Source organism: Pelodiscus sinensis, chromosome 10 (assembly GCF_052426305.1).
Source record: "Pelodiscus sinensis isolate ZL-2025 chromosome 10, ASM5242630v1, whole genome shotgun sequence".
In the NCBI taxonomy this organism is placed as follows: Eukaryota; Metazoa; Chordata; order Testudines; family Trionychidae; genus Pelodiscus; species Pelodiscus sinensis.
The window spans coordinates 6,620,799-6,634,871 of NC_143061.1; the positions used below are offsets into that span (position 1 = coordinate 6,620,799).

Genomic DNA, 14,073 nt, shown 5'->3' on the forward strand with positions numbered 1-14,073 from the left:
GGTCCGTAGGTTCCCCACCCTGATGTAAGGGCCAGAGCCCATGCAGCAAAGCTATTCGCTGAGTAGCCACCCCTCACAATGGGTGGGTGACGCCCGCTGCTGTCTCCCAGACGGAAGCGTTTAAAACACAAGCCCAGAGCGCAGACACACATCCTCCAGGCATCTGAGGCACCTCGACAGAGCCAGCAAAGGCCCCCTTTGCTCAGCCTGGGGAGCAAACACACGGCAGTGCCCTGCCGGCTCACATCACCATCCGTCCGGGATGGGGACGCTGGCGGGGCCAGCACCCGGGACTGGAGTTTGTCCTCCGTGGCTGATAGGTTTATCTGGAGCCACGAGGCTAATGAGCCGTCTCGCCCCCACAAAGCGGGCATGGCCTCTTCCTCCTGGGGTGTGGTTATGCCAAGTGATGCTGACATTCCGGGCAAGGGGCCGCCTGGCCTTGTACCTGCAGCACCGCACCCTGCAGCTCCCTGGCCGGGAGGCTGGGCCTGATTAGCCAGCGATTCCTAATCACTGCCCGCCCGCTGGGCTGTGCCAGGAGGGCGTGCCCCTCTGCCAGGGCCCCAGGCCTGCCGGCGGCAAAGTCCCTCCCGGAGCTGTGCCCACGTGTGCTAATGGGGTAGGGAATAAAACCCGGGTCAAAGTCCCTGGGAGAGCAGGGCTATTAGTGCTGTCCCAGGCAGTCTATCACAGGCACCGTCTGGCTTCCCCGCGGCTTCCCTCCCGCCCGCTCTCACCATGGGGCTCCCTGTGCCCGTCGTGCTCTGCCTCGGGGCCTGGCTCACCTGTGCCAGCGCCGTCATCCCAGGTGAACCTCCCTCCTTCCCGCAGGGTAGATCCCCCTCCACGGGGTCCTGCACCGGACCGGCGGGCAGGCGGGTGCTCCGACTCACGGCCAGGCGCTGGGGGCGGCTGTCAGACACGGAGCAGGGCTCGCCCCGGCAGAGCAGCGTGTGTGTCACGGCTGCCGGGCTGGGGGGCCGAGAGGGCGCCTGAATGCGTCGCCCCAAGGCCTGTCGGGAGCCCTACCCCTGCCTGGGTGAGGCGGCTCTGGCTGCCAGCTCCCTGCAGCCCCCGTGGGCTGGGGCTGGGGCTGGGACTGGGGGGCAGAAGGGTGCACTCAGCCGGGCCCAGCTGCAGATTGTGGTTTGTGTGTGGGAGGGGGCCCATGGTCCAAGCTGTTCCGGGCCCCGTACAACGATGCTCGGGCCCTGCCTGGGGCCACCCGGAGATTCCCCAGCTTGGGGACGTGGGCAAGGGGGCTTGCCGCTGGCCATGTGCCCCTCAGCGGCGTTTGCTGTCGTGCAGCTCAGAAAGACTTAACCAGGCTGTGAAGGGGGGGAGATGGGGAGACAGATCCACCTCCTGGGGATACCCCTGCCAGGCACCGCAGAGGAGTCGTGTCACGGATCGACCGGGCCGGTCCGTGGCAGGACTCCACGGGGCAGGACCAGCCCGGCGCTGCGGGGCCGTGCGCCCAGGGCGTGGCACTGGCAGCCGTGTGAGGGCGAGGGAGCCGTGTGTCTCTCCTGGGCGCTCAGGCTGGCATGGAGAGGCGAGGGAGAGGGGGCCTCCGGGCAGGGCGCTCCCAGGCCTTGGGCCTGTTGCCCTGGGGGGGGGTCAGGTCACAGCCCAGCCACTGGCTTTGGTCCCCATTCCTTGCGGGGGAGGGGGAAGCGCCTGCCTTTGGGGAGGGAATTGCTAAGTACGACCACCCCGGCCAGGGGGCTTCTCTTCCATTCGACTGGGGCAGTTTCAGCCGGGCCTTACTGCCCCTTTCAGGCACGCCAGGCAGCACCGTGGCCCACTCCACCCCTCCCCCAGGGCCCCGGAGCAGCTTTTTAACCTTTCTCAGGCTGTGCACAGACACAGGGAGGGAAACTGAGGCACGCCGCAGCCTCATAACCCACTTCCCCTTCCCTCTGGGCCAGGGCTAGGACAGGGCAGCCTGGGCTGCTCACGCACCAGCTGGTGGTTTCTAACGGGCGTCTCCTCAGATTCCCTGTAGGGCTCCTACTGCCAGGCGGCTCAACCAGCCTCTTCCCCCCCCCCCCACCTCTTCTAGCTGCTGGCTCCCTCCCCCACCTGCCCCCTGCAGCGGGGTCGCCCCTTGTGTCAGCTCCCTCCCCAGCTACATGCCCCCTCCCTGTTCCTAGACAGCCGGCCGGGCTGCTCCGGCCCTTGCGAGCCAGCCGGGTGGAGGTGCCATGCCTGGTGCCCGTGCTGGTTCACAGCTGGTGGGTGGCTGGGCCCGGCTCGGCGCGTGGTCTAGTGCCAGGGGCCCATTGTGGCTGGGCCGTTCCTGGCAGCCGGGAGGGGTGGATCCAGCTGGCTGCCGGCCACGCTTACCCCTGCCCCGTCTCCGTCTCCCCCCGAAGTGGAGGAGCAGAACCCCGCCTTCTGGAACAAGCAGGCGGCCGCGGCCATCAAAGCCACCCTCAACCTCCAGCCCAGGAATCACCAGGCCAAGAACTTGATCCTCTTCCTCGGGGACGGTGAGTCGAAGCCGCCCCTCCTTGCCCCCACGGCCCACCAGCTGCCCCATGGGGGGCTTGGCTACAGGGCGCCTCCAGGCTCCTTCCCTTCCCAGCTGGGCTGGGGGAATGCAGCCTGTCTTCCCCTCCCCCTCCCCAGTGGAAGCGGGTGTGACCAGGCTCCCCAGGTGTGTGGAGTGGGGGTCACGGTCCGGTGGTAGCTGGAGAAGGGGTGGGGGGGGCGTGTCCTGTGAGTGCGTGGTGGGGGGGGCACAGGTGGCCAGGTGGGGTTTTGGGGAGGTGGGGAGGCTGCGCTCGGGGGGAGGGGCGTCCCTGGCCCGTTTGTGGAGCCCGAGGCTGACGGGCTGGGGGTCTCTCTCCCTGGCCAGGCATGGGGATCCCGACCATCACGGCCACGCGCATCCTCAAGGGGCAGCAGCAGGGGAAGCTGGGCCCGGAGACGCCGCTCGCCATGGACGCCTTCCCCTACGTGGCGCTCTCCAAGGTGCCGGCGTCGCGTGCCCCAGAGCCAGGGGGGCTGGGCTCCTGCTGGGAGAGCCCCCAGAGCCCCTGCTGCTCCGTGTGACTGGGCGGGGTGCAGCCCCCCAGCTAACCAGCAGTGTCCCCACCCACTGACTAGCAAAAGGGTGGGGCAGAGCCAGGGAGCGGGGGTGGGGCGTGGCTGTGGAGAGATTGGGGGATGGGATCCCCAAACCCACTCCCCGACGAGGGCGGAAGGGGATTTTCTGGCCCCATGTGGGGCAGTCGCCTCTCTGCAAGGCAGGGGCAAGGGGAGGGACAGGATGCATTGGCAAAAAGCGCCCCCCCCCAGCTGGGCAGGATGGGACCCCCCCCAGCTGGGCAGGATGGGACCCCCCAGCCAGGTGGCTCAGGACCCCCCAGCCAGGTGGGTTGGCAACACTCTTCTGTCCCACGGGACCCATGGGCCCCGGAGTGCTCTGGGGAGCTCTGGGCCCGAGCCGAGGTCTGGGGCTTTGGGGGCAGAGGGCTCCCTCCCTTCCCCCGGAGCCCCCCATCCGACAGCTCTCCCGTGGGCTTTGCAGACCTACAACGTGGACCGGCAGGTGCCGGACAGCGCGGGCACCGCCACGGCCTACCTGTGTGGGGTGAAGGCCAACTACCAGACCATCGGGGTGAGCGCCGCGGCCAGGCACTCGCAGTGCAACACCACCTGGGGCAACGAGGTGGTGTCCGTGCTGCAACGTGCCCAGCGCGTGGGTAAGGAGCCGAGCGCGGGGGGGCGGTGTCCTGTCTGGCTCAGCAGCCTGGGGGAGGGGCAGGGGGCAGCCTCAGAAGCCTCCAACAGGCCCGTGGGCGGGGCGCACACAGCAAGATGGCTTCCCTCAGGAGGGAGGGTGTGGGTGCGAGGTCCTGCTCCGGTGCCCGGAGGCGGATCCCCTGCCTGCGACTGTCCGGGCGCCCGGGGGCAGCTGCATGCGCAGGGCCGGGGGGCAGCGCCGGCTCGCTGCCCTGCTCAAAGTCCTGCTGCTCTCGGGCAGGGAAGTCGGTGGGGATCGTAACCACGACGCGGGTGCAGCACGCCTCCCCCGCGGGCACCTACGCCCACGTGGTGAACAGGGACTGGTACGCGGACTCCAGCATGCCCGCCAACGCCGTGCAGCAGAAGTGCACGGACATCGCCTGGCAGCTCATCCACAACGTTAACTTCACCGTGAGTGGCTGCGCCCCATGGGCATCACTGCCCCATCCAGCCGCCCTGCCTGAATGCCCTGCCCCCTGCCAGCTACGCAGCCTGTGCCTGCCTGGGCCTGGTGCCCCACTTCTGCCACAGGCCCGTCGGCAGCATGGAGAGGGCTAGATGGAGAGCCCCAGCCAGGCCAGGGAGAAGTCTCTGGTCTAGCTCTCTCTCCGCTGGTCCCTCTCTGCCAGGGGCCAAGGAACAGCTCGGCCATGGGCCTCAGCTCCCCTCTGCCCCACAGCTGGGTGCCCCTCGGGTAGCATCTGGGAGCTCCCCCACTGTCCACCCAGCTGACACCCCCGGCCACTGGCAGGCCCCACGCAGAGGAAGCCCAGCTGGTGTGGGGCGGGGCGGCCTGGCGGCCGGAGGGGATCTGGAACGTGCTGTGTCTCTGTCCGTCTCCCGGCCAGGTGATCCTGGGGGGCGGGCGGAAGTACATGACCCCTGTGGGGACCCCGGACCCCGAGTACCCCAGCAGCTCTAGCCAGAACGGGATCCGCAAAGATGGCAACAACCTCATCGCTCAGTGGCAACAAGCCAATAAGGTGACTGGGGCGTGGGGCCTGGGGCGCAGCCAGGGGCCTCCATGGGGCGGGGGTTGGTCATCACAGTCGCTCCCCCCATTGGGCAGCTGCTTGGAAGGGTGCAGCCATGTGCCTGTTCCTAGAGGGGCAGGACGGTCTGTAAAGAGTCCCTAGGGTGCAGGGCTGGCGGGTGCAGATGGGAGGGCTGGGCAGGGGCCCGGCTGGGCACACGGGGCCCCGGGGTGCAGGGCTGGCGGGTGCAGATGGCAGGGCTGGTCAGGGGCCCAGCTGGACACATGAGGCCCCGGGGTGCAGGGCTGGCGGGTGCAGACGGGAGGGCTGGGCAGGGGCCGGGCTGGGCACACGGGGCCCCGGGGTGCAGGGCTGGCGGGTGCAGACGGGAGGGCTGGGCAGGGGCCCGGCTGGGCACACGGGGCCCCGGGGTGCAGGGCTGGCGGGTGCGAACAGGGAGGGCTGGGCAGGGGCCCGGCTGGGCACACGGGGCCCCGGGGTGCAGGGCTGGCGGGTGCGAACAGGGAGGGCTGGGCAGGGGCCTGGCTGGGCATACGGGGCCCCGGGGTGCAGGGCTGGCGGGTGCAGACGGGAGGGTTGGTCAGGGGCCGGGCTGGGCATACGGGGCCCCGGGGTGCAGGGCTGGCGGGTGCAGACGGGAGGGCTGGGCAGGGGCCGGGCTGGGCACACGGGGCCCCGGTGTGCAGGGCTGGCGGGTGCAGACAGGAGGGCTGGGCAGGGGCCCGGCTGGGCACACGGGGCCCCGGGGTGCAGGGCTGGCGGGTGCAGACGGGAGGGCTGGGCAGGGGCCGGGCTGGCAATGTGCCCATGCTGGGAAGTGGCACTGGTGACGCTGGGTTCACTCGCTAGGACTCCAGGTACGTGTGGAACAAGAGCGACCTGCTCAGCGCCGCCAGCGACCCCTCCGTGAAGCGCCTGATGGGTAACACACCCCGGCTCGTCCCTTCGCCCCCCCGCACCAGCCCCGGGCAGCCTCTGCCCCTCCTCTGGCTGCTCGGGGGGCTTGTCCGGGTGGGTCCCCATCTCATCTCTGTCTCCCCTTCAGGCCTCTTTGAGCCCGGCGACATGAAGTACGACCTCCTGCGGAACACGACCTCGGACCCGTCCCTGACCCAGATGACGGAGGCGGCCATCCGGATCCTCAGCCGGAACCCCCAGGGCTTCTACCTCTTCGTGGAAGATAAGTGGGGTTCGGGGCAGGCCGGGCCGCGGGGTGCAGCTTTCCCAGCCCTGACGGCTGCGCTCAGAGGGGGCAGGATCCGGGCCTGCACGTAGCCCACTCTCCCCGCACTGAGACGGCAGCCCCTGCCTGGTGGGAGGGTGGCCAGGAGCTGCGGTGTGCCTGGAGCGAGGGGCAGGAGCACTGGGTGACCGTAGAGCTCCTGTTGTCACAACAGCGAGATGAGGCCTGCCAGGCCCCGCCTCTCCGGTCATCACCGTGGGCTCTGGCCACAGTGAGGAGCCAGAGCCGCTTGGGCAGCACAGAGGGAGAAGTTTTGCCATGGACTGAGGGGTCGGAGGCAGCCCAAACCCACCCCACAGGCGCTATCCACAGGTGCCGCTTGCACCTCAGGGTGATCGTACAGCTGGGGGCAGGGGAGCTGCATTCAGGGCCCTGAGATTCCCGTGGCTAAGCCCTGCCTGGTCTCTCTCCACGAGGCAGGATCGACCACGGGCACCACGACGGCACGGCCCACCTGGCGCTGACAGAAGCTGTGGAGTTCGATCGCGCCGTCCAGAGGGCGGGCGAGCTGACGAAGGAAGCCGAGACCCTCACTGTGGTGACGGCCGACCACTCGCACGTCTTCAGCTTTGGCGGCTACACGCTGCGCGGCAGCTCCATCTTCGGTACGCCGGGGCTGCACTGCGGGCGCCGGGCGCCAGGGCCCCGCGGCTTCGGGCCCCGAGTCCCCCTTGGACAGGCAGCGGCTGCTCCTACTCCCTGACGCCGTGGGCTCCGGGTTCTAGCTCTGCTCACGGCACAGCTGAGGGCCGGTCCCCGGGCGGCTGAGGGATACGGATCAGCTGAGGCCCCTGATCGGCCACTGGGCCCAGAGGATCCCTGGACTGGGCAGCACACATCAACCCTGCCCAGGGACCTGCAGGACAGATCCACCCACCTCGCTCTTTGGGTGCCACTGCGCCCAGCCTGCTGCTGGCTGTGCTGCCCTTGGCGGGGTGTTGCCGGACCCGCTGCTGTGAGCTCCAGGGCATGATGGCTCAACCCCGCTCTGGGGTGCCCCTGCTTGGCCTGATCTCTGGCTCGGCTCTCCCCTCCCCCAGGTTTGGCTCCCAAACTGGCCGCGGACAAGATGAACTACACGTCCATCCTCTACGGGAACGGGCCTGGCTACCAGATCAACGCCACAGGCCGGCCCGACGTCAACAGCGCCGAGAGCGGTAAGGGGGCCCTGCTGGGACAGCTGGGGCTGGGGGGAGGCTGCCGGGACTCCGGCAGGCAGCAGGAAGTTGGGGGGGAGCTGTGGAGCCCTGACGCTGTGTTTGTCCCCCCCCCCCCCCAGAGGCGACCGCTTACAAGCAGCAGGCGGCCGTACCCCTTAGCTCGGAGACGCACGGCGGGGAGGACGTGGCCATCTTTGCCAAGGGGCCCATGGCCCACCTCTTCCAAGGGGTGCAGGAGCAGACCTACGTCGCCCACGTCATGGCCTACGCCGCCTGCCTGGATCCCTACACGGAGTGCCCGGAACGGAGCGCTGCCTGCGCCGGCACCAGCCTCCTGCCCCTCGTGCTGGGCTCCCTGCTCCTGCCGCTGCTGCACTAGCCTCTGCCCGCCGCGTGGCCCCCTGCCCCTGTGAGTGCAGCGCTGGGCCGTGTGGCCTGCAGCCACAAGAGGACGACGGAGCCCACCTACCCCATGGGGGGCGGGGGGGTCTGTGAGCGGCGCCAGAGCCCTGGCCAAGGAGCAGGCAGCGGAGAGCCGGTGCCTTGACACCAGTGCCTGGGGGAATGTCTCCTGTGCGGAACAAAGAGACTCCTGTCACCAATGACCTGCTGCTTTCTTTTGGGGCGCGGGGGGGAGGGAAAGCAAACAGGGGGCCCTGTGGGGGGATGGGCTCCAGGGTTTGTTCTGTGGGGAGGGTGATGGGCTCCAGGAGGCGCTGTGTGTGGGGGGGGCAAGCTCCGGTGGGAGCTGTGGGGAGGTGATGGATTCCAGGGGGTGCTGTGGGGGGGCGCCAGGGGGTGCTGTGTGGGGGGTGATGGATTCCAGGAAGGTTTGGGGGGCAGGCTCCAGGAAGCGTTGTGGGGGGGTGATGGATTCCAGGGGGCACTGTGGGGGATGGGCTCCAGGGGGTGCTGTGTGGGGGGTGATGGATTCCAGGAGGGTTTGGGGGGCGGGCTCCAGGAAGCGTTGTGGGGGGGTGATGGATTCCAGGGGGTGCTGTGGGGGACGGATTCCAGGAGGCGTTGTGGGGGATGGGCTCCAGAGGGCACTGGGGGGTACCTCTGGGCGTGTGCTGGGGGAGGACACTGAAGGCTGATGTGTGTAAACACACACACACACACACACACACACACACACACACACAGCCTCCCCCAAGTACAGCGCTGGCTTTATTGACCATACGGAGCAGTGACACACACAGCGAGTTCTGTACACGCGGCACGGAGCCCCACACCCCCACCTGGCAGCGACGGGGCCCTCCTGGGCTCAGGCCGTGCCGCCTGCGAACCCAGCGGTGCCGCCTGGGGCTGCCATCCACCACTGCTCTGGGCGCCATGGGGGCTCTTCCCCAGGCCGGGGTCGGAGTCAGCTCTTTGCCCGAAGCCCAGTCCCTGCCACGCCGGGTGAGTGCGGGGGACTCCAGCCGCTTGCATGGTGCTGGGGGATCTCTCACTCGCCTGGCTCCCTGCGACCCCCCAGCCCAGCCCGACAACTTGCCTCTGGCCTGAGCACACGGCAGCTTTTGGGCCGGCAGGTTGTTCCCTGCGGGTCCTGGGATCAGGCCTCTGTGCCCGGCTGTGAGAGCCATTCCGCCCTGCATGGGAGCCGTGGGGCGGGGCGAACAGGGCAGGTTCTGCCCCAGGATGGGCCCAGTTTGTCTGCTCCCGAAGGGGGAATCTTCCAGACGGTTTGAGAAGCCCCCATGGTAGCTTCTGGCCCCTCCGTGCTAGCCACAGTGGGGCCCATCGCCTGCCACCCAGGTCTGGTCCCCCCTGTCCCATGAAGGAGTTTGGGGTTCCCAGCGAGCTGGGCCGCTGGCCACGCGGCAGACGGGGCTCACCTGCGATGGGAACCCACGGGACAGGCGGAGGAGGGGGGCTCGTTTTAAGGCCTGCGGGTAGGGCCGGCCCACAACATTTTGGCCCCTGAGGGGGGGAGCTCAAACGACGTCCCCTTGCCCCCTCGCTTGGCCCAAAACGTCGAAAGGTCTCAATTCTCTGGGTCCTAGCGGTGCCCCCTCCCCACAGTCTGGCACCGGAGGCGGCTGCCTCAGTTCTCCTCATGGTAAGGCCGGCCCTGCCTGCGGGGGGGAGGCTGGACACACCCGGCTGGAAGCAGCCCCTGTCGGTCATTTCCCAGCCGCCTGCCTCTTGGGCCTCTCCGCAGAGCAGCCGGGCGGGTCTCCCTAGAGAGGGGCCGTGGGCCGGCGGGGGGCAGGGAGAAGCAGCGGGCTCGGACGGCGGCGTGGCACGTGGCAGGCACAGGGCAGCAAACGGCCGGGCGGCGGGGCGCCGGCGCTCACCACACGGAGCACTTGTGGGCGGGGTTCATCGGCGAGTTCTTGGGGCAGTGGAAGACCCGGCCGAACTCCTCGAACTGGGAGACGCTGCCCAGCACCCTGGGGAGAGGAGCGAGGGCTCAGGAAACGGGGGGTTGGCAACCCGGGAAGGGCAGAGCTTCCCCCAGCGCCACCATGCAGCCACCTCTGGGGCGAAAGGAGGCAGCTGCCAGCCGCCCCGCGCTGTAGGGCGGGCCGGATCCCGCTGCAGGGGGCTCGCCCAGCGGGGGTGGGCAGCGGTACCCCACGGCCCTTGTGCTGCCCCCTGCTGGCCGGGCCTGTGCGCCAGCCCCTTCCGGGGCCTTCGCCCTGACCTGCTGGGGTCCCTTCCTGCCCCGTAACCCAGTTAGGGGGGCCCGGCCCTGGACAGGAGCAGCCAGGCTGGTCTGAGAGGCCCCCAGGCACGTGCCCCTCCCCTCCCAGCCCGCCCAGTGCACAGACTGGTTTAACCCCTTCTTGCCCTGCCCTGGTGAGGACACCCATTGCCCTGCTGCTTCACCTGCCCGCCCTCCCCACCAGCGCCCTGGGCCCAGGCCTGTGCCCCCAGCACCCCCTGCTGGTGGCTGGCTGTTCTGACCTCCTGCTATTCCAGCTGCACTCTTCCCAGGGGAGCGTCCAGCCAAACCCACCGGCAGAGGCCAGAGGGAGGGACGCCTGCACCTTGGGGGGAGGGGGCGCCCCGGCAGGCCTGCGGGCAGCAGCCCGAGGTACCTGTAGTGCTCCGGGGCATGCTTGTCCGTCAGCACCTGCAGGTAGATGGACTGCGAGCGCCTCTTGATGCACCAGTTCTGCAGGCGGGACAGAAGCCATAGTGACTGACATAGCTGGGGGGAAGGAGGGGCGTGCCATAGCTGGGGGGGAACTGGGGAGCACCACAGCTGGAGTGGGGGCTGGGTGAGATGAGGCCCCACCAGCAGTGAAGTGAAGACTGGCAGGGCAAGCCATTTGAGGAACAGCTTGTCCTAGGGCCAGGAGCCACGTTCTGTCTGACGGGGTAAGGTCCATAGGGCACTGAAAACAGACACACGTGAAACAAGGGGAGAGGGTCCCAGCCTTGCCTCGGAGGGGGGGGGGGACTGTCCCCATCTATCCCCCCTTCCGCTCTGCTGTGTGGCCCCATGTCATATCCACTCACCCAGAGCTGGGCTAGCAAGGCTTGTGGGTTGCGTGTGGGGGGCACTGGCAGGGCTGGGTGCAGGGAGCCCAGGGCAGAGCCAGCAGGGGGCCACGTGTCGGGCGTGGGGGCACTGGCAGGGCTGGGTGCAGGGAGCCCAGGGCTGGCTAGCAGGGGGCCACGTGTCGGGCGTGGGGGCACTGGCAGGGCTGGGTGCAGGGAGCCCAGGGCAGAGCCAGCAGGGGGCCACGTGTCGGGCGTGGGGGCACTGGCAGGGCTGGGTGCAGGGAGCCCAGGGCAGAGCCAGTAGGGGGCCACGTGTCGGGCGTGGGGGGCACTGGCAGGGCTGGGTGCAGGGAGCCCAGGGCCAGGCTAACAGGGGGCCACGTGTCGGGCGTGGGGGGCACTGGCAGGGCTGGGTGCAGGGAGCCCAGGGCCAGGCTAGCAGGGGGCCACGTGTCGGGCGTGGGGGGCACTGGCAGGGCTGGGTGCAGGGAGCCCAGGGCAGAGCCAGCAGGGGGCCACGTGTCGGGCGTGGGGGGCACTGGCAGGGCTGGGTGCAGGGAGCCCAGGGCAGAGCCAGCAGGGGGCCACGTGTCGGGCATGGGGGCACTGGCAGGGCTGGGTGCAGGGAGCCCAGGGCAGAGCCAGCAGGGGCTGTGTCGGGAGTGAGGGGACGGGCAGGCTGGAGCCGTGTGAGCGTGGCTTCGGCTCCTCTCCATGCATTACCGCCCCCTGGTGGCGGCCCATCACCTGGGCAAAGGCGATGAAGAAGAGCTGGTCGTGGGTGTACTTCAGGCGGTGCAGGGGGTGCTCCGGGCCGTGCTCCCGCACCCACTTCTGATAGGCCTGCACGAGAGCAAAACACGGGCATGCTCAGGGCGAGGGGCTCCCGCCCCGGGCTCCCCGTTCCTGTGCCCAGGCACTGTGCAGTGGGGCGCTGTGGATCTGCCTACGCGCGCCGGGGCCTCCCCCCCCAAGGCAGAGGGGCAGCAGGTGGCCCAGGGCTCCTGGGGCATGGTGGGTGGGGGCCACAGGCGAGTGATGCCAGCACAGCCTCCAGCCAGCCGCAGCAAGGTGCCCCAGCCGCTCTCCGGGCGCTGCCCCGCAGAACCCACCCAGTCCATCCTCCACGGCCCGAGGGGCTGGGCGCACCGGGCGCCCCCTCACTTACGTAGTAGGCCAGTTTGAGCCCCCCCATGTCAGCGATGTTCTCCCCCAGCGTGTGCTTCCCGTTCACCTGCGGGGAGAAAAGCAGGGGCTCACACGGACCTGGCACGGAGCATCCCCGCCCCCACCCCTCTGACCGGGCACCCCCTCCTACCCCGCCCCGGGACCCCTCCACCCTCCCACACCCCTCTGACCGGGCACCCCCAGCCCTCCCCCTCCCCTCAGGTTGGGCACCCTCCGCCTTCCCACACCCCTCTGACCGGGCATACCCACTCCCATGGCCTGACCAGGCACCCCCCGCCCTCTCCCAACCCTCTGGACACCCCCCGCCCTCCCACACCCCTCCAACCACGCGCTCCCCCCAGCCCTCCCCCGACCCTCTGGGCACCCCCCGCCCTCCCACACCCCTCTGACCACGTGCTCCCCCCAGCCCTCCCCCGACCCTCTGGGCACCCCCCGCCCTCCCACACCCCTCCAACCAGGAGCTCCCCCCAGCCCTCCCCCCGACCCTCTGGGCACCCCCCGCCCTCCCACATCCCTCCACATGGGCACCCCTCCGACCACGCGCTCCCCCCAGCCCTCCCCCGACCCTCTGGGCACCCCCCGCCCTCCCACACCCCTCTGACCGGTCACCCCCCAGCCCTCCCTCTCCCCTCAGGTTGGGCACCCTCCACCCTCCCACACCCCTCTGACCGAGCATACCCACTCCCATGGCCTGACCGGGCACCCCCTGCCCTCCCACATCCCTCCACATGGGCACCCCTCCCACACCCCTCCGACCATGCGCTCCCCCCAGCCCTCCCCTGACCCTCTGGGCACCCCCCGCCCTCCCACACCCCTCTGACCGGGCACCCCCCGCCCTCCCACACCCCTCCACATGGGCACCCCCCGCCCTCCCATGCCCCTCCGACCGGGCACCGCCACTCCTCCAAGCCCGCCAGGCTCTGGCTGCCAGGCTCTGTGCCGCAGGCCCCCACTCAGAGCAGAGCCGGAGGAGGACGGCGTTTGGGGCGAGCCCCAGGCTCACCCGCTGGCTGTAGACGGTGAAGTTGTCGTAGAGGCTGACGATGCACTGCGCCTTCTTCAGGAACTTGCCGTAGGAGGCCTCGGTCCACCAATGCACCAGGTTGCCGTGGCGATCGTACTGGCCCCCTGCGGGCACACGGCGCGGGTGGGAGGCGCTTGCCCCCCGTCTCCGGCTCATGGGGGCAGAGCTGGCCCAGGGCCCCCGGGGTCCAGGCTCGCCACCCCCTCGCCCGCCCCCCTCATGCTACCTGTCCTTCCCTGCCCCACCTCGCCTGAGGGCCATGCAAAGACCGGGCTGCCCAGCCCCGGCAGTGTGTGTCTGCCCAGGGCCAGGCGCTGCTCCACTGGTGCCAGGCTCCCCCCTTCACCCCTTGGGGGCCTGAGCCCCATCCCACGCAGCTGCAGGTTGGCACCAGCAGCTCACACCGGGCTGCTGAGGGGTTAGGGTGCTAGCCTGGAGCAGCAGAAACCAGGCAGGGGGCTCACCCCAGTCGTCGTAGCCGTGGGTCAGCTCGTGTCCAATGATGGTGCCAATTCCACCGTAGTTCAGGGACCTTTGGGCAGTATGGGACAAGACATGACCCCCATCAGCAATTGGGGGGGTCTGAGTCCCCCGATATGCAGCCCTATCAACAATGGGAGAGTCTGGGCCCCGCAAGACACAGCCCCATCAGCAAAGAGGAAGGGGGGGCTGAGCCCCCCAAGACAGAGCCCCATCAGCAAAGGGGGGAGGGCTGAGCCCCCCAAGACAGAGCCCCATCAGCAAAGGGGGGAGGGCTGAGCCCCCCAAGACACAGCCCCATCAGCAAAGGGGGGAGGGCTGAGCCCCCCAAGACAGAGCCCCATCAGCAAAGGGGGGAGGGCTGAGCCCCCCAAGACACAGCCCCATCAGCAATGGGAAAGTCTGGGCTCCGCAAGACACAGCCCCATCAGCAAAGGGGGGAGGGCTGAGCCCCCCAAGACACAGCCCCATCAGCAAAGGGGTTTTGAGCCCCCTGAGACACAGCCCCATAAGCAATGGGGGGGTCCTAAGCCCACCCCAAGACATGTCCCTCATCAGCAATGGGGGGATCTGAGACCCCCCCCCAATATACAGCCACATCAGCAATGATGAAGGACCTGAGCCTCCTGAGCCACGACCCTCAGCAGCAATGGAGGTGTGAGCCCCCCCTTCAGCAACAGTGGGGGGGGGATCTGGGCTTCCGAGACACGGCCCCATCAGCAGCGAATGGGCGTTAGGAGTCAGAAAAGCTGACAGGAGCCTGCA

General features: G+C 69.4%; 2 protein-coding genes across 2 annotated transcripts in view; one reads left to right on the forward strand and one right to left on the reverse strand.

Moving 5' to 3' along the window:
- The first annotated feature begins 654 nt into the window (after nt 1-654).
- Nucleotides 655-7,759, forward strand: LOC142830872 (intestinal-type alkaline phosphatase). The gene is made up of 11 exons (XM_075938381.2): nt 655-811; nt 2,382-2,498; nt 2,867-2,982; nt 3,542-3,716; nt 3,998-4,170; nt 4,608-4,742; nt 5,604-5,676; nt 5,800-5,934; nt 6,411-6,602; nt 7,038-7,154; nt 7,277-7,759. The coding sequence occupies exons 1-11, from the start codon at nt 742-744 to the stop codon at nt 7,534-7,536; spliced, it is 1,563 nt and encodes a 520-aa protein (XP_075794496.2). The 5' UTR covers nt 655-741; the 3' UTR covers nt 7,537-7,759.
- A 549-nt stretch (nt 7,760-8,308) lies between these two features.
- Nucleotides 8,309-14,073, reverse strand: part of ECEL1 (endothelin converting enzyme like 1) — a 28,144-nt gene continuing 22,379 nt past the window's right edge. Inside the window, exons 13-18 of the mRNA XM_075938148.2 lie at nt 13,293-13,360; nt 12,808-12,932; nt 11,785-11,850; nt 11,364-11,459; nt 10,208-10,284; nt 8,309-9,556 (exon numbers count right to left, since the gene is read on the reverse strand). Coding sequence (XP_075794263.1) covers nt 9,457-9,556; nt 10,208-10,284; nt 11,364-11,459; nt 11,785-11,850; nt 12,808-12,932; nt 13,293-13,360 — 532 coding nt within the window. The 3' untranslated portion in view covers nt 8,309-9,456. The remainder of the gene's footprint in view (nt 9,557-10,207; nt 10,285-11,363; nt 11,460-11,784; nt 11,851-12,807; nt 12,933-13,292; nt 13,361-14,073) is intronic.

Excerpts from the sequence above, each read along its gene's own strand:
- LOC142830872 (XM_075938381.2), top strand. The coding sequence starts at position 742 with ATGGGGCTCCCTGTGCCCGTCGTGCTCTGCCTCGGGGCCTGGCTCACC. Across the intron at positions 2,983-3,541 it reads CCTACGTGGCGCTCTCCAAG|ACCTACAACGTGGACCGGCA; the intron begins GTGCCGGCGTCG and ends TGGGCTTTGCAG. Across the intron at positions 4,171-4,607 it reads TCCACAACGTTAACTTCACC|GTGATCCTGGGGGGCGGGCG; the intron begins GTGAGTGGCTGC and ends TCTCCCGGCCAG.